The 18566-nt window shown below is 46.4% G+C and overlaps 1 protein-coding gene across 1 annotated transcript in view; it reads left to right on the forward strand.

Annotated features, from left to right (window-relative positions):
• LOC134357440 (dynein axonemal heavy chain 8-like) overlaps positions 1 to 18566 on the forward strand; it is a 1088497-nt gene that overhangs the window by 573415 nt on the left and 496516 nt on the right. Inside the window, exons 41-42 of the mRNA XM_063069028.1 lie at positions 2618 to 2779; positions 8786 to 9010. Of these exons, the coding sequence (XP_062925098.1) occupies positions 2618 to 2779; positions 8786 to 9010 (387 nt within the window). The remainder of the gene's footprint in view (positions 1 to 2617; positions 2780 to 8785; positions 9011 to 18566) is intronic.

Genomic DNA, 18566 nt, shown 5'->3' on the forward strand with positions numbered 1-18566 from the left:
CTGAAGGAAGGGTTAGTAAGAGATTTGAAAGTGGGATGGGGGGGCGGAGGGGGAGATCCTAAATGATAGGAGAAGACAGGAGGGGGAGGAATGGAGCCAAGAGCTGGACAGTGATTGGCAAAGGGGATATGAGAGGAGCATGGGACAGGAGGCCCAGGGAGAAAGACAAGGGGGGGGGGTGCGGGAAACCAGAGGATGGGCAAGGGGTATAGTCAGAGGGACAGAGGGAGAAAAAGGAGAGTGAGAGAAAGAATGTGTGTATAAAAATAAATAACGGATGGGGTACGAGGAAGAGGTGGGATATTAGCGGAAGTTAGAGAAGTCAATGTTCATGCCATCAGGTTGGAGGCTACCCAGACGGAATATAAGGTGTTGTTCCTCCAACCTGAGTGTGGCTTCATCTTTACAGTAGAGGAGGCCGTCAGAATGGGAATGGGATGTGGAATTAAAATGTGTGGCCACTGGGAGATCCTGCTTTCTCTGGCAGACAGAGCATAGGTGTTTAGCAAAGTGGTCTCCCAGTCTGCATCAGGTCCCGCCAATATATAGAAGGCCACATAGGGAGAACCGGACGCAGTATATCACCCCAGCCGACTCGCAGGTGAAGTGTCGCCTCACCTGGAAGGACTGTCTGGGGCCCTGAATGGTGGTAAGGGAGGAAGTGTAAGGGCATGTGTAGCACTTGTTCCGCTTACAAGGATAAGTGCCAGGAGGGAGATCAGTGGGGAGGGATGGTTGGGACGAATGGACAAGGGAGTCGCGTAGGGAGCGATCCCTGCGGAATGCAGAGAGAGGCGGGGAGGGAAAGATGTGCTTAGTGGTGGGATCCCGTTGGAGGTGGCGGAAGTTACGGAGGATAATATGTTGGACCCAGAGGCTGGTGGGGTGGCAGGTGAGGACCAGGGGAACCCTATTCCTAGTGGGGTGGCAGAAGGATGGAGTGAGAACAGATCTGCGTAAAATGGGGGAGATACGTTTGAGAGCAGAGTTGATGGTGGAGGAAGGAAAACCCATTTTTTAAAAAAAGGAGGACATCTCCCTCATCCTGGAATGAAAAACCTCATCCTGAGAGCAGTTGCGGCAGAGACGGAGGAATTCTGAGAAGGGGATGGCATTTTTGCAAGAGACAGGATGAGAAGAGGAATAGTCCAGATAGCTGTGAGAGTCAGTAGGCTTATAGTAGACATCAGTGGATAAGCTGTCTCCAGGGATAGAGACAGAAAGATCTAGAAAGGGGAGGGAGGTGTCAGAAATGGACCAGGTAAACTTGAGGGCAGGGTGAAGGTTGGAGGCAAAGTTAATAAAGTCAACGAGCTCAGCATGCGTGCAGGAAGCAGCGCAAAGCAGTCGTCAATGTAGCGAAGGAAAAGTGGGGGACAGATACGGAACATAGATTGTTCCACAAAGCCAACAAAAAGGCAGGCATAGCTAGGACCCATACGTGTGCCCATAACTACACCTTTAGTTTGGAGGAAGTGGTAGGAGCCAAAGGAGAAATTATTAAGAGTAAGGACTAATTCCGCTAGACAGAACAGAGTGGTGGTAGAGGGGAACTGATTAGGTCTGGAATCCAAAAAGAAGCGGAGAGCTTTGAGACCTTCCTGATGGGGGATGCAAGTATATAGGGACTGGATATCCATGGTGAAAATAAAGCAGTGGGGGCCAGGGAACTTAAAATCATCGAAAAGTTTAAGAGCGTGAGAAGTGTCACAAACATAGGTAGGAAGGGATTGAACAAGGGGGGATAAAACCGTGTCGAGGTATGCAGAAACGAGTTCGGTGGGGCAGGAGCAAGCTGAGACAATAGGTCTGCCGGGACAGGCAGGTTTGTGGATCTTGGGTAGGAGGTAGAAACGGGAAGTGGGAGGTGTGGGAACTATAAGGTTGGTAGCAATGGATGGGAGATCCTCTAAGTGGATAAAGTCAGCGATGGTGTGGGAGACAATGGCCTGGTGCTCCTTAGTGGGGTCACGATCGAGGGGTACATAAGAGGAGGTATCCGCGATTTGTCGCTGTGCCTCGGCAAGGTAGAGGTCAGTACGCCAGACGACAACAGCACCCCCCTTATCGGCGGGTTTAATAGTAAGGTTAGGATTAGTGCGGAGGGAGTGGAGAGCAGAGCATTCGGAAGGAGTGAGGTTGGAATGGGAACAAGATGCGGTGAAGTCGAGACGGTTGATGTCCCGTCGGCAGTTAGCAATAAAGAGATCCAGAGCAGGCGGAAGACCAGAGCGGGGTGTCCATGAAGAAGAGGGTTGAAGACGGGAGAAGGTGTCATCAGTGGGGGTGGAAGAGTCCTTGCTGAAGAAGTAGGCTTGGAGATGGAGACAGTGGAAGAAGAGTTCCGCATCATGGCAAACACGGAACTCGCTGAGGTGTGGGCAAAGGGGGACAAAGATGAGGCCCTTACTGAGGACAGAGCATTCTGCCTCTGACAGTTGAAGGTCGGAGGGGAGGGGATATAAGGTACATTACATTTTGATTTGATAAGCATGTAGATATTCGCATGCATGTCCCAAACATTTTAAGAAAGATATTCAATGTAAAATGTTGTTCCTTAGCATTAGTAATTATGTATTGGTCAATTTGCATATTAATTTTTTATCACCATGTTTAGTTGGATACCCCAGTGATTGCAAAGGGCCCTGTGGAGCTATGGTTAAGTGACCTATTGAGTGCACAACAGTCTTCATTACACACTGTAATCAAATTAATGTACTACAGCTTCAGTGAACCAGAGTTCCTGCTAATACCTTTCCTCTATGAAGCTCCTGGTCAGGTAAAGTAATATATGAATTTATTCTTCGTTGTTAAAAGGTCCCGTGAATAGCCTGGGTAGATCTAATGCTGCAACAAGGCAATTATTTGTACCATTTATCCATGTCTCCAAAGTGTCAGAAATTGGAACTGGAGTTGGTTTATTATTGTCACATGGTCCGAAATACAGTGAAAAGCTTAGCTTGCTTACTGTTCATCTAAATCAGGTCATTGCACTGCATTGAGGCAGAATAAGTTAAAACAAAATGCAAAATAAAATCTAAGAGAGAGTGCAGGTAAACAATAAGCTACAAGATCATAATTGATAGATTGTGAGCTTAAGAGACCATCTTATCATACTAGGGAACCATTTAATATTATAACAGTGGGGTAGAAGCTGTCCTTGAGCCTGGTGATACTTGATTAAAGGTATCTTCTGCACAGTGGAAGAGAGAAAAAGAAGAAATGTCTGGTATGGGTGTGGTCTTTGATTATGCTGACTGCTTTACTGAGGCGGCGAGAATTATAGACAGAGTCCACGGAGGGGCACTGGTTTTCATGATGTCATGTGCTCTCTCCAGGACTTGGCAGTTTCTTGTAGTCATGTGCAGTGCAGTTGCCATGCCAAATTGTTATGCATCAAGATAATGATGTTTTCTATGACGTATCGATAAAAATTGATAAGGGTTGACAAGGAGATGACAAATTTCTTTTTCCTCCTGAGGAAGAACAGACATTAGTGAGCTTTCTTGGCTGTAGCGTATACATGGCTAGACCAGGACAGGACAGTGATGTTCACTATTAGGAAACTGAAACTCTTAACTCTCAATCTCAGCATTGTTGATGTGGACAGGAGCATGTGTACCTTTCCCCCTTCCTGAAGTCAATGATTATTAGCTCTTGTTTTGCTGACATTGAGGGGAAGGTTGTTGTTGTGATATCATGTTAGTAAACTCTCTTAACTTCTATCTACACTTTTTTCTACTATGGTAGACTGCAATCTTGGGGATGGAGTTAGAGCAGAATCAGTCATGAGTGTACAGGGAATAGAGAGTTGAGGACACAACCTGTGGAGCGTCAGTGTTTAGAATAATTGTGTTAGAGGTGTCACTGCCTATCTTTACTGATTACAGTCTGTTGGTCAAGAAGTTCAGGATCCAGCCTTTAGAGGAAGATGTTGAGTCCCAGGGTCCTGAGTCAGGTGATGAGTTTGCTTGGAATGATAGTATTGAAGGTGGAGCAGTAGTCAATAAATAATAATCTGATGTAGGTGTGTTTACAGTCCACTCTCCAGAAGGTGCGTAGGACCAGGGACTTGCCATAGAGCTGTTTCAGCAGTAGGCAAATTGCAGTGAGTTGAAGTTGTTTGGAAGGCTGGAGTTATTGCACGCCCCAACCAGTCTCTTGAAGCACTTCATAATGGTAGATGTCAGAGCCACTGGGCAGTCATTGTTAAGACACATTATCCTGTCTTTCTCAGGTATCGGGATGATAGTTGTCTTCTTAGATCATATGGGAATCACAGATTGAAGTAGGGAAAGGTTAAAAATGTGCAGATATCCTCGCCAGCTAATCTGCACAGCAATATTCTATACCCTAGACTTGAAAGTGCTGACAATACATCTCTTCATAACCCTTATATTGTAATTTTGTTAACCTATTTTCTCATGTACTCAGCCTTCTCCTTTGCTGCTGTCATCACCCACCCCTTCAAAGAATTAAACCTTGACTCTTCTTGCAAGCTGCCAGTTCATCTCCAGCTTTATTTTCTTCGCCAAAATGATTGAAAGTGTAGTTTCACAATGTGTGCTCATCTTTCCTGAAACTATTTTTTGAATCTCTCATCAAGTTTCTTCCCCTGCACAGTAGTTAACTGATTTTTGTCAATATCATAGATTCATAGTTATATAGCATAGAAATAGCCCAGTATATCCATGGTGACCAAAATGCCTGTCTAAGCCACCCTATTTACCTGCTTTTGCCCCATATCCTTCTAAATCCTTTCTGTCCATGTACCTGTCCAAATCATGAACATCTTGTGAAATAGTGACAAAAGTATCCCTCCTTTTCTTCTTAATCTGACTGTACCATATGACACAGTTGACCATATTGTCGCCTTGCTTTACCTCATTGTCTATCATTGTCTTCTGGTGGGTGGGTTACATTCTTATGTATCCAGACATAGCCAGAGAATTATCTGCATGGGCTCTCTTTGTACAGCAGCTTGAAAGGCAGCTCTTTGATCCTTCCTATTGTTCATCTACTTCCTATCTAAAACATTTTCCAGACTGCATTTTGGCTTCCACGCATGTGTTGAAAATGCCTTGCTGTCACCACCTCACCTTTCCAGTGTCTATAAGCTGCCACTCTATCTGTCTAAAAGTTTTGCCAATAAAATATTGGGAATACCAATCTTCTTGCCTGAACACCAGCTCCATCCCACTCCGTGTAATTTGGGGTCCACAGACTCCTCAATTAATAGTAAAGGTCCATGGCATAAAAAAGGTTGGGAGCCCCTGTTGTAATTTATTTGAAACTGAATTGAGCTTTTCACAGCTTTGATGCAATTAACTAGCTTCAGACCATATCATATCAAAGTATGTATACTATATACAAGCTTCAAATATGTCTTCTTACAGGCAGCCACAAAACAAAGAAACCCAATAGAACCCATTGAAAAAAGACTGTCAATCACTCAATGTGTAAAAAAGGACCAAATCATGCAAACAATAGAAAGTAAACAAATAATGTTCAGAGCTAAAGTTCACGAAAGTGAGTCCACGGCTACGAAGCCAGTTCATCGCTGCATCCATTCCAGGAGCCTATTAGTTGTAGACCACTGCGTCAGTTCAGCGCAGACAAGCGTATTCGGAGCAGCAATCTGAATATGTGCCCACCCCTCACCTCCAGCCCCGACACCCCGACTTTTTCAATCTGGCCCGGCACTTAAATCGCCAAATGTCAGTTCATTCCTCGCTCTTGGATCTGGGCAGTACTGCTTCGACTCAGCCCCAAGTCCACTCCAGCAATGGCCAAACATCAGCTTGTTCCCCACTCATGGGCCTAGACCCTGCTGCTTGAATTCAGCACTTACCTGACCTTTTTCAACTTGTCCAGTGCTTAACTCAGCCAAACATCGGTTTGATGCTCACTCTTGGGCCTGGGCCATTCTGCTTCATTTCAATGCCAATTCTGCTCCAGCAAAGACCAAACGTCGGTTCGTTCCTTAGTCTCAGGCTTGGGGTCCACCGCCTGGATTCAGCCACTTCACAACCTTACTGCACCTTCCATATTCCAGTTCACACTGCAAAAATGCCAGGTCGTACAGGTGATTCAAAAGCACAACTCCAGAAGAAAAATTATAGGCTATTGATTACAGTCATCATTGTCCAGAAAAAGTGTGATTAATAGAGTAGTTAGTAGCTTTGTTTGCTGACAGTAAGGTGTTACTGTGTCTCACCAGCACCATCTTGAACTGGAAACAGGAACAATATTTGCAAAAACGTGGAAACTTGTAACAATTAATGACAGCATTATTACTGAAGCAAAGAGCATACAAAGTCCTACATACTAAAGCCTTTTATGCCACCCATCAAAGACTTGTTAATAATAATATATATAAATTTAATTTAACCACAATTTGTGGCATGCTATGCGATGGCAAATCAAATGCTCAAGGTTCTTCTTAAATGTTGCAAAGTACTTGCCATCATCACCCAATCAAGCAGTATGTTCCAAATTGCAGTCATCTTCTGGATGAAAAAAATCTTCCTCAGATAAAGTAATGTTGTTATACAGCAGGGAAACAGGTCTTTAACCCAAATGGTCCATTCCAGCCAAGATGCCCCATCCAAGTTCGTTTCATTTATCGGAGCTTGGGCCTTAACTGTCTAAACATTTCCACAGCAGTGGAACTCCTCCCTACTCTAAATCTATGCCCTCCAGAATTGGACACCTTGTTATGGGAAAATGTTTCTTACTATATTCTGTATTTATGCCTCTCATAATTTTGTGTACCTCCTTCAGGTATCCCCTCAGCCTCCTCTGCTCCAAGAAAAACAAACTCAGCCCATGATCTCAGCCCTAAATGTCGACCGTTTACTCTTTCCATAGATGCTGCCTGGCCTGCTGAGTTCCCAGAGCATCATGTGTGTTGCTTGGATTTCCAGCATTACCAGATTTTCTCATGTTTTTCAGACCATCCACTCCCTCCTCATAAATGAAACACTCTATCCCAGGCAACATCCTGCTGAATCCCACACATGCTTTCTTCACCATCTTAACTGTCTATGCTGTCTCTTTCAGAAACTTAAAATTTGTTCTCCCTTTGCTCCCTCGGGCCCTACTATTCGTGGTAGGTGTCCTACCCTTATTTGACCACCTAAAATGGATCACTTCAGATTAATCTTTCATTGCTGTTTTACAATGGGAATTTTAATAGTCTGGCTTAGTTTCCAGTCCAACTAGGACTGAGAGGACCTGAGTGCGGAAAGAACATGTCAAAGAAGTCCAGTGGAAAAAACCAGAAGGGTTGTGCCAAGGGAACAACCCTTTTAGATGTCTCAAGGTCTATTTCCAATCTCTGAAGAACAAATCCTGAGATTTCAAAAGCATACAAAGGGGACATGTCAAATTTTTTTTAGCCTTCTGAGGAAGTAAAGTTGTGGTGAGTTTCCTTGGCCCAGAACAAGCTATTGGTGATATTCATTGTGAGAAACTTGATACTGTCCACTCTCTCAGCCTCAGCACCATTGATGTAAACATGAGTGTGTGCATGACCCCTCCTTTCTTCCTGTAGACAATGACCAGCTCTTTTGTTTGTTGACATTGAAGTTGTTGTCATGACACCATGTCACTAGGTTGTCTATCTACTTCCTGTACTCATAACTCTTTGAGATATGGCCCATTACAGTGGTATCATCTGCAAACATGCAGATGGATTTAGAGCAGAGTCAGGCTACACATTCGTGAATGTACAAGTAATAAGAGTACAGGCCTGAGGGCGCATTCTTGTGGGACACTGGTGTCAAGAATAATCATGGCGGAGATGTTGCTGTCTGTCCTCACTGATTGTGGTCTGTTGATCTGGAAGTCAAGGATCCGGTTGCAAAGGGAGGTGTTGAGTCCAGATTTAGGAGTCCAGATCTTGGTGGAGCTATAGTCAATAAACAATAGAGTAATATTTGTGGCTTTACTGTCCAGATGCTACAAAGGTGATTGCAGTGCAGGAAGATAGCATCAATGCTAGGTGAACTGCAGTAGGTCAAGTTCGTTTGGGAAGCTGGAGTTAATGTGTGTGATAATCGGCCTCTTCATGATGGTAGACGTCAGTGCTACCAGATGGTAGTGAGGGACATTACCTTGATTTTCAGAAGAGACATGGGATGTTAAGAGGAAAGTCAGGTAAAGCCATATTGAATCACAGTCATTGTGGCTATGGCAGTTGAAAACATTGTTGCTAACATTTGGGTTACTACTATGTATTAATGTGATAACAGTGTGTGACTTTTGAATTAGTAAATAGAATGTAAATGAAGGAATACATATACTGACAGAAGTATATATTGGTATCTTCATCAACATTGACCATCAAAATGAAATTTTTTGGGAATTAGGGCTAGGACTTTAGAGCCTCGTTCCCAGACTTTGATCCCTCTGGCATCTCCATTCACTGATCTGCACAACCACTTTTGAGCTCTTTCTGAGTCCTCCATCAAACTGGGACTGTTATACCAATGCAATTTTATATGCATTTTGCTTTAAAGGGCAACTAATTTGCATTATAATATTAACCATGTTTGCATCCCTTTAAGAGGTATAGACCTGATATCAGTTAGCATTCTTTAGTTTCTGCAGGTATGAAGAACAGAATTATTGTCATTCAGATGCAAGTCCTTGAGGTGATAAAGTTCACAGGTATCAGTGCATTTCCCTTTTAGCAATCAAGATAGATCAATACATATCACATTGGAATTTTCTCTGGTCCATGTTTTCTATACATATAGTCTTTGTTTCCTTTTGCCTACAGGTGGGAATTTTAGCTATCCAGATACTGTGGACACGGGACTCAGAGGAATCAATTAAAGCTTCAAAGGACAGTAAAAAAATCATGCAAACTACTAATCAGAAGTTCCTGGAGCTGCTAAATTCACTGATCAGTCAAACAACTCGTGACCTGACTAAGTTTCAAAGAATCCAGTTTGAAACTCTTATCACTATTCATGTCCACCAGAGGGACATATTTGATGAGTTGGTATGTGAAAAAATTGTATTTGAATCTTGAATCTTGATTCCAGTTTTTGCACTTTTATATTGTTGGTTTACATAATAATTGTTTACATAAATTAATTTCAAACTGCCATTGCATTTGACATTTGCAGAGAGACAGAGTACCAAACATTTTTTAAGAAATTAAACATTTTTATGAATTATGTTTAGATTTTATACCTTTACATTTGTCAAATAATTTAGTAATTTGGAAAGATTCTGTGGCAAATGATGTCTTTGTTGCAAGGAACAGGGCGAACCCAAACACAGGACACTGGGACAGAGATACGGTTAGGATGCAGACGGGGGTGTGAGCGTAGCTGGAACCTGACACGAAGTGTTGCTGGAGTTGAATGGCAAACAGAAAGGCAGGTGGCAGGCAACCCTTATCTTGACACGGAGTGTAGAAAAGCAAGCAGTAGACAATACTTTTCTTGACATGGAGAGACAGAGTTACGCAGGTAAACCTCAGTACAGAAGTAAAACTCAGAATACACAATCCTAAGCAGCTGGGAACATTAATTACCACACTGGCTAAACAACGATTTGGCAACGAGTGGATGCAAAGTCAGGGTTTTCATGCTGCAGGTCATGATGAGAACCAGGTGTGCCATCATCAAAGGGAATTAGGAGAAAATGGGGAATTAACGTTCGGGACCATGATAATACCACTCCCCCCCCCCCCCAACGGGAGTCTCCAGACGAACCACCAGGCTTTTCCGGATTGTTGCAATCCGGAAATCTCGGATGAGGGAAGGGTCCAAGATGAAGGGAATCCAGGTGCGCTCCTCAGGACCGTATCCCTCCCAATCAGCCAGGTACTGGAGACACCTACTTCAGCGGCGCACATCCGGAATCCACCGGATGGTGTAAGCTGGGTAGTAATCGATGACCTGGGCAGGTGGAGGAGGTTCAGCAGGAGGGCACAAAGGGCTGACAGACACTGGTTTCAGTTGAGAGACATGGAACGTGGGATGAATGTGCATAGATCTGGGCAGTTTGAGTTTGACCACCGAGGGGTTGATGAGGCTCACGATCTCAAATGGTCCGATGTAACAAGGAGCGAGTTTCTTGGAATCATTCTTGAGGGAGATATCTCTTGAAGAGAGCCAAACCTTCTGACCAGGCCGATAGTTGGGCGCTGGAATTCGGTGGTGATCGGCAATCCTCTGGTTGCAGTCAGCGAAGCGGAGCAGGGCTGAGCGTGCATCCTTCCAGACCTTGCGGCACCAGCAGAGATGGGCCTAAACTGAAGGCACGTCGATGTCATCTTCATGGCTGGAAACAAAAGGGGGCTGATAGCCGAGGGAGCATTCGAAGGGAGACATTCCGGGAGACATTCCAGTGGCGGTGCTGACCAGGGAGTTGTGGGCGTACTCCACCCAAGTGAGATGGGTGCTCCAGGATGACGGGTCGTTGGCAGATATGCAGCGCAGTGCTGCTTCCAAATCCTGATTTGCTCGCTCTGTTTGCCCATTAGTCTGTGGATGGACACCGGAAGACAGACTTACTGAAGCTCCGAGGGCTTGACAGAAGGATTTCCAGACTTGAGAGATGAATTGGAGGACCCGGTCAGAAACAATGTCAAAGGGAATTCCATGAAGGCGGAAGACATGTTGGACAAGGAGGTCGGTAGTTTCACGGGCTGTAGGGAGTTTGGGAAGGACTATGAAGTTCACGGCTTTGGAGAAACAGTCCATCACGGTGAGTAAAGCAGTGTTACCATGTGAAGGGGGTAGTCCAGTGATGAAATCCAGAGCAATGTGTGACCAAGTGCGGCCAGGGACTGGTAGGGGACGAAGCACTCCAGCAGGTGGCTGATTGGAGGCTTTTCCACGGGCACACACAGCACAGGCAGAGACAAAGGAGCGAGTGTCAGCATCCATGGTGAACCACCAGAAATGTCGCTTCAGAAGGGACAGAGTTCGATCGATTCCAGGATGGCAGGTAAAACAGGAAAAGTATGCCCCCAATGGAGAATTTGAGACTGGACAGAGTCAGGCATGAAAAGGCGATTGGGGGGTCCATTGCCTGGGTCAGGTTGAGACAATTGGACCTCTTTAACTATGGATTCGATCTCCCAGGTGAGGGCAGCCACAACACAGGATGGTGGAAGGATGGTATCAGGGTTGGAAGGGCCCTCCTCGGAGAAGTATTGATGAGAGAGAGCATCTGGCTTCCCGTTCTTGAAACCAGGACAATAGGTGAGGGTGAATTTGAAACAGCCAAAATATAGTGCCTAATCGGCTTGGCAGGAGTTAAGACGTTTAGCTGTTTGGATGTATGCCAGGTTCTTATGGTCTGTCCAGACGATGAATGGATGTTCTGCTCCCTCCAGCCAGTGCCTCCACTCCTCCAAGGCGAGTTTGACAGCCAGAAACTCCCAGTTCCCAACGTCGCAGTTCCGTTCGGTGGGCGAGAGAAGAAGGCGCAGGGGTGAAGCTTTTGGTCTGGGATGGAGCGTTGAGAGAGAACCGCTCCCACCCCAGAGTCGGAGGCGTCAACTTCCACAATAAATTGACGAGAGGGGTCAGGTTAGACCAGAATGTGAGCAGAGGTGAAACGCCCCTTCAGCTCTGAGAAGGCAGAGTCCGCTTTGGGGATCCAGTGGAAGGGGGTTGCAGGAGAGGTGAGCTGAGTAAGGGGCGCTGCCACCCGGTTGTAGTCCCTGATGAAGCGACAGGAGAAGTTTGTGCACCCTAGAAATGGCTGGAGTTGTTTGAGCGTCGTGAGTTTTGGCCATTCTGCTACCGCCCGGATCTTTTCAGTATCTGCCCTCACCTGCCTGCTCTCAGTGATGTACCCCTGGAAACTGATGGAACGGGCATGGAACTCGCACTTCTCTGCCTTAACAAATAGCTTGTTTTCCAAAAGCCTCTGAAGGACCTGACGAACATGGTAGGTGTGCTCCTGAAGTTTATGGGAGAAGATTAGGATGTCTTCCAAATAAACGAAAAAAAACTATTAATAAAGTCCCTAAAAGACGTCGTTTACCAGGGCTTGGAAGATGGCGGGGGCATCGGTGAGACTGAATGCCATGACCAGATATTCAAAATGACCGAGGGGGGGTGTTAAAAGCTGTTTTCCATTTATCTCCCTCCCTTATTCTGACCAGGTGATAGGCATTCTGCAAGTCCATTTTAGAGAAAATTGTGGCTCCGTGAAGGGGCTCAAATGCAGAGCTGATAAGGGGCAGGGGATACTTATTCTTTATGGTGATTTTTTTAGGCCACGGTAGTCGATACATGGGCACAGTGAGCTGTCTTTTTTCCCCACTAAGAAGAAACCTGCACCTACAGGGGAAGATGAGGGTCGGATAATGCCACCCGCGAGGGAGTCATTTATGTACGTCTCCATAGCTTCTCTTTCTGGTCGGGACAGGTTGTACAGCCAATTGGTAGTTAGTGAGGCTCCGGGGAGAAGGTCAATTGTGCAATCGTAAGGGCAATGTCGAGGCAGAGAAAGGGTTTGTTGCTTGCTAAACACTTCTCCCAGATCGTGATACTCTACAGGAACCTTGGACAAGTCAAGAGGCTCAGAGGCAGACGAGGTCGCGGTGACCTCCACTGGGGAAAGGGCTGATTGCAGACAAGAGGAATGGCAGAACGAACTCCATCTAGCTATCTTCCCGGTGGGCCAGTCGATGTGGGGATTATGATGGCTTAACCAGGGGTGGCCAAGAACTATAGGGGCTTGAGGAGAGGAAATTAAATCGTATCTGTTTCCAATGGTTTCCAGAGAGAAGGAGAAGCAGAGGTTCCATGCAGTGTGTGACTTAGGCCAGGAGTCGACCATCCAGTGCCTGGGCGTCCGGGGGGTATGCAATGGCTCACGAGGAGTTCCGGCTTGGAAGGCTAAGTTTTCATCCAAAAAGTTTCCCTCTGCGCTCACTAGTGCTAACAGAGGCAAGGACTGTTGCTTGTAACACAAAGTGGCTTGAAGCTACATCCGAGGTCGGGGTATGGAAGGGGATGTTGTCTGGCTCACTATGGTCCCCCCTGCTACTGGTGAGCCTTCCCTTTTGGCCGAAGGGGGCAGGTGGCAAAGAAGTGACCGGACTGGCCGCAATGTAGACACTCACCCACTCTCATTCTCCAGAGTCCTTCAGCAGGAGAAAGGCGGTTCCGTCCCAGCTGCATGGGTTCCTCTCCCAGGGCGGTGGAAATGGCAGGGCTGGAAGCTACTCGGGGTGCAGAAGGAGGAGAGAGGCTTGTTCTGGTGGGAGGCACAAATGATTGCCAAGAAGTGGCCAAAGGTGGTGGATGACCAGTTCTTTCTCTATGGCGTTCTTGGAGGCGATTGTCCAAACTGGTGGCTAGGGAGATCAGGGAATCCAGGCTGTTGGTGTCGTCTCTTGCCGCCAAATCTTCCTTTACCAAGTCGCTGAGTCCATTCCAAAAAAACCCCTGGAGTGACTCATCGTTCCACCCCGAGTTGGCTGCTAACGTCCGGAACTCCATGGAATATTCGGCAACACCCCGGGAGCCCTGGCGGAGAATGAGTAGATGCTTGGCGGCTTCTTTACCACAGGTGGGGTGGTCAAAGATCTTTCTCATTTTCGTGATAAAAGTGGCGAAAGAAGAGCAGATATCCGGTTGGTTGTCCCAAACTGCTATGGCCCACAGTAATGCACTTCCCTGCAGTAACCCCACGATATAAGTAATCTTTGACTTATCTGCAGAGTGAGTTGACGACTACTGTTCAAACACCAGGGAATACTGAAGGAGGAAGGCCCGGCACTTCCCCAAATCTCCAGCGTAGTGTTCTGGCTCAGGGACGTGAAGCTCTCTGGGCAGGGTTGTTGGTAACACGTGGGGGAGTTGTCACTACAGGCTGGATTCCAGGAGTGTGTTGAGTGGAGATATTGTCCATTTGGTTACCCATCTGCATGACATGAGCAGACAGGGAACAAAGGTTCTCCATGACCTCCCGGAGGAGTTGGTCGTGCTGTCCCAGTAGGAAACCCTGGTTGGCGAGGGCTTGTTGAAGGATGATTGTGTCCACTGGGTCCTTGGTGGCCAGATTGTTCTGTTGCAAGGAACGGGGCGAACCCAAACGCAGGACACTGGCACGGAGATAGGGTTAGGATGCAGGCGGAGGGTGTGAGCGTAGCTGGAACCTGACATGAAGCGTTGCTGGAGTTGAATGGCAAACAGAAGCAGGCAGCAGGCAACCCTTATCTTGACACAGAGTGTAGAAAGGCAAGCTAGACAATACATTTCTTGACACGGAGAGACAGAGTTACACAGGTAAACCTTGGTACTGAAGTAAAAACTTAAAAAACTTAGAATACACAATCCTAAGCGGCTGGGAACATTAATCACCACACTGGCTAAACAACGATCTGGCAACGAGTGGATGTAAAGTCAGGGTTTTTATGCTGCAGGTCTTGATGAGAACCAGGTGTGTCACCATCAAAGGGTATTAGGAGAAAATGGGGAATAAACGTTTGGGACCGTGACAGTCTTTTGGAAAAACTCCCTGGATTTTTAAACTGAGACTTAATAAATTCTCTTCAGATGAATATAATAGGCTATAAGTATTCCTGTATGTACCAGCTAGACTAACACAGACCACAAGTACTGCAGCAGTTCAAGAAGTTAACTCAGCATGACCTTCTCAAAGGCAACTAGGGGTGAACAATTAAATGCCACTTCATCCTGCAAAACCCATATCCCTTGAATGAAAATAGATGCTCAACACTACATGAAAACCAAACTCCATGGACTCTGTCCACACTTCTAGGGTTAGTCAGATCTTATCTATGGAGTGGGATATTGTTTGGGTTAATAGTAACTCAGCTAGGGCCAATAAAAAAGTGAGGTTTAATTGGAGTGGCCATTGTGTGTATGAACAGTGTTAGAGTGGTCAGACTTTAGCTCAACAGGTGTGGGCAAGAACAAGTGCAGGCTAGAACTTAAGTTTGAGAAGTTAAAGGTATAACTAGAGTAGGCAAGATGGCAGTTCAGTCAGTAGAATGCTTCTCCTCTGAGATGAGAGATTTCACTGTGCCTACTGATATCCCTGATGACTATATCTCTTGACTGACAAGGTCAAGGAACTTGAGCTGGAGCTGGATGCACTCCAGACCATTGGGAAGCTGAGAACTTTATAGATAGGACTTTTACTGAGGTGGACGCACCCAGAGTGCAGGTTTCAGATAGTAGATGCTTTGTCCCAACAGGCGCATGAGGGACTGGTCAGGAACGAGGAGTGGGAGAGTGTTCCTGCCCCGGGAGTAAAGGTCCTTTGTCAGTTTGCCATCACCATGAGGGCAGAGAAAAAGGAGGGGCAGGAGCGAGCGGTGGATCAATTGGGGGCTTCTGATGACACCATCCCCCAAGTTTATTGTAACCTGACTGCTCTGAAGACAAATCAGCTGCCGGAATTGAATTCTGGGGAAGTGGCTGCTGCTGAGCGAGATGACCCAGGCATTGGTACCATTTGGGCAGCGTTTGAAAAGGGAGACATGGCTCAGGCGGAGAGGACGAAATACACGTTGGTGCCTCCATTACTACGAGAATGGCCTCGGTTGGAATTGAAGAACCAGATCTTATACCAGGTCACGTCACCACCCCCGCCCCCCCCCCCCAAGACCGACCTCAGCATTGCCAGCTGGTTCTGCCGAAGAAGTATCAGAGGATGGCGTTGAAATCACTTCATGATGATTCTGGACATTTGGGGGTGGAAAAGAACTATGGATTGCTCAGAGACTGGTTTTGCTGGCCCCGAATGAAGTCGGAGGTCCAAGAATACTTCAAGTACTGCATTCGCTGCATACGGCAGAAGACACTGCCTATGTGGGCAGCTCCCTTGTCCCACCTTCAGAGTGTGGGGCCTCTGGACCTGGTGTGTATGGATTTCCTGTCAATAGAACCCAATGCCAGCAACACGGCGAATGTCTTAGTCATCACAGACCACTACATCAGATATGCTTAGGCTTTTCCTACCAAGGACCAGAGGATGTCTACAGTGGCAAAGGTGTTGTGGGAGAAGTATTCCATTTATTATGCCCTTCCCTGGTGAATACATAGTGATCAGGGATGGGATTTCAAGAGCGGACTCATTCGTGAGTTACTCGGCGTGCTTGGAGTCGAGAAGTTGAGGACCACGCCCTATCACCCACAGGGTGATCCCCAGCCAGAGAGGTTTAACCAGACCTTGCTAGACATGCTCGGGACCCTGGAGATCAGCAAGAAGTACAGGTGGAGTCAACATAGTGGGCATCTGGTTCACAGTTATAATTGTACGTGAAATAAAGCTACTGGGTACTCGCCATATTATCTGATGTTTGGGCGCGAGGCAAGGTTGCCCATTGACCTTTGTTTTGGGACTGACAAGGGTGATTTACCACCGTAAACTTATCTGAAGTATGTATCTGACATGAGAAGAGAGTTGAAAAGGGCTTATGAATTAGCTGGGGTCACAGCTGCCCAGCAGAATTAAGGGAATAAGAGAAGGTATGATCAGAAGGTGAGATTCTCCCAACTCTTGCTGGGAAACAGAATCCTCATAAGGAACTTGGGGCTACCTGGAAAGCATAATTTGGCTGACCGCTGGGCGGCCACACCCTATATGGTGGAGAGTCAGATGCCAAACCTACCAGTTTTCTGGGTGAAACCAGAGGATGGGAATGGACCTGTCAAGATTCTCCATTGGAACCACCTGTTGCTCATGGGTCAAGAGGTGCAGGTAGACCCAGAGCCCAACTTAGAGCCTACACCTAGTAAGAGGACTCTTCGGAAATGCAGGGGGACTTCTGGGCCCCCAACAGGCGAGGTTAGGCCGGCCCCCATCCCTAAGAGGGATACTGATTCAGAGGATGAGGACCTGGATGTGTGGAATATGCTGCCTTTCACTAATTCCTCTGTGATGGAGGAAGAGACTCCCGACCCTTCTTCCGCTGTCAGGTGAAGTGGTCGGGGGGGAGGGCTATCTGTGGGCAGCCTGGGTTACAGTGGGATCCTGAAGGAGAGGAAGTGGGGCCTGGACATGGGACAGAAGGCTCCAGGTTGCAGGGAGGCACGAGTGACAGGTCGGGGGAGGACTCACCAGGTAGATCAGAAGTATCCCCAGTAGCGCCTGAGCCTGAAGAGTTAGGTAAAGAGGTACGGAGGTCTCAGAGAATTAGGAGACCACCGGATAGGTTGGCCTATGTAGTGCCAGGGGAACAAGGCGTGATCTCTACCGTGTTGGGGAGCTATGTCACTGCTTTTTGCACCTGTATTGGGCTTTGTGTTTTACAGGAAGGGTTAGCAAATTATCTCAACGTCATGAGGACATGATTAAATTTGGTCGGGGGAGAGTGTAACGCGCTGTAATGGCTTCTCTGTAATGTTTCACTGCTAAGGCCAATGAAATAGCTTCTCTGTAATGTTCACTGCTAAGGTAACGGCTTCTCTGTAGCAGCAATGTTTGGGTTATGGCTGGAGATAACAGGACTGGTATGCATGTTAGCCAATCAGGATTTTGTTGCCCTGTCTTGTGAATCTGGAAGGATTTTTTTCCGGGCTTTTGCCGAGGAGTGATGAGGAGAGAAGATGCGAATGGAGAGATTTGGTAGACCGCCAGATGGGGCGGACTCAGAACAAGGGTCCGAAGGGCAGCAACGATCGGAGGAGGTCGATAGTGAACGATCGACTTATCAGTGAGCTCCAAACTTTGCGCAACAGACTGTTTAATAAGATTGGGCCCATTTTTTTTCTTTTATTTCATTTCTCTATTAACCATATAGTCAAAGTAAGAATTATAAAGCTTAATCGTTTAATCGCATATTGTGTACTGTTTGTTACTTCAGGGTACTGATTTGTAACAGGGAACACATCACGCAGCATCCACCCAAACGAAATTTCTTAAGTTTGGCCGGGCCGAGGGTTATCACCCTCTATATTAAGCCGCTAGCCGAAGCGAGAGTTACATTTAGAATGAGAGGGATCTCATTGAAACCTATCAAATATTCAATAGCCTAGAGAGAGTGGATGTGGAGAGGATGGTTCCTATAGTGGGTGAACCTAGGACTAGTGGGCACAGCATCAGAATAGAGGGATGTCCATTTAGAACCGAGATTAGAAGGAATTCCTTTAGCCGAAGTGTGGTGAATCTGGAATTCAGTGCCACGGAAGGCTGTGGAGACCAAGTCATTGAGTATATTTAAGTTGGAAATTGAGAGTTTCTTGGTTATTCAGGGCATTAAAGGGAAAAGGCAGGAGAGAGGTAATAAATCGGCTATGATGGAATGGCGGAGCAGACTCCATGTGGCCTAATTCTGCTCTTATGTCTTATACAGTCTTATGTACCTATAATCCAAGACCCCAAGCATTCTCTCTTCTTCCCCTCCCACGGGACTAAAAATACAAATGTTTGAAAGCACGTACTGGATAGGCTTCAATGCTATGTTACAAGACTTTTGAAAAGACCCTTTGTACAATAAGATAGATTCTTGACCTCACAATCTACTTCATCACGACCTGCATTATATTGACTGCCTGCCTGCACTGCAATTTCTCTGTAATTGTAACACTTTATTCTGCTTTCCATAATTG

Source organism: Mobula hypostoma, chromosome 2, assembly GCF_963921235.1.
Source record: "Mobula hypostoma chromosome 2, sMobHyp1.1, whole genome shotgun sequence".
Lineage (NCBI taxonomy): Eukaryota > Metazoa > Chordata > Chondrichthyes > Myliobatiformes > Myliobatidae > Mobula > Mobula hypostoma.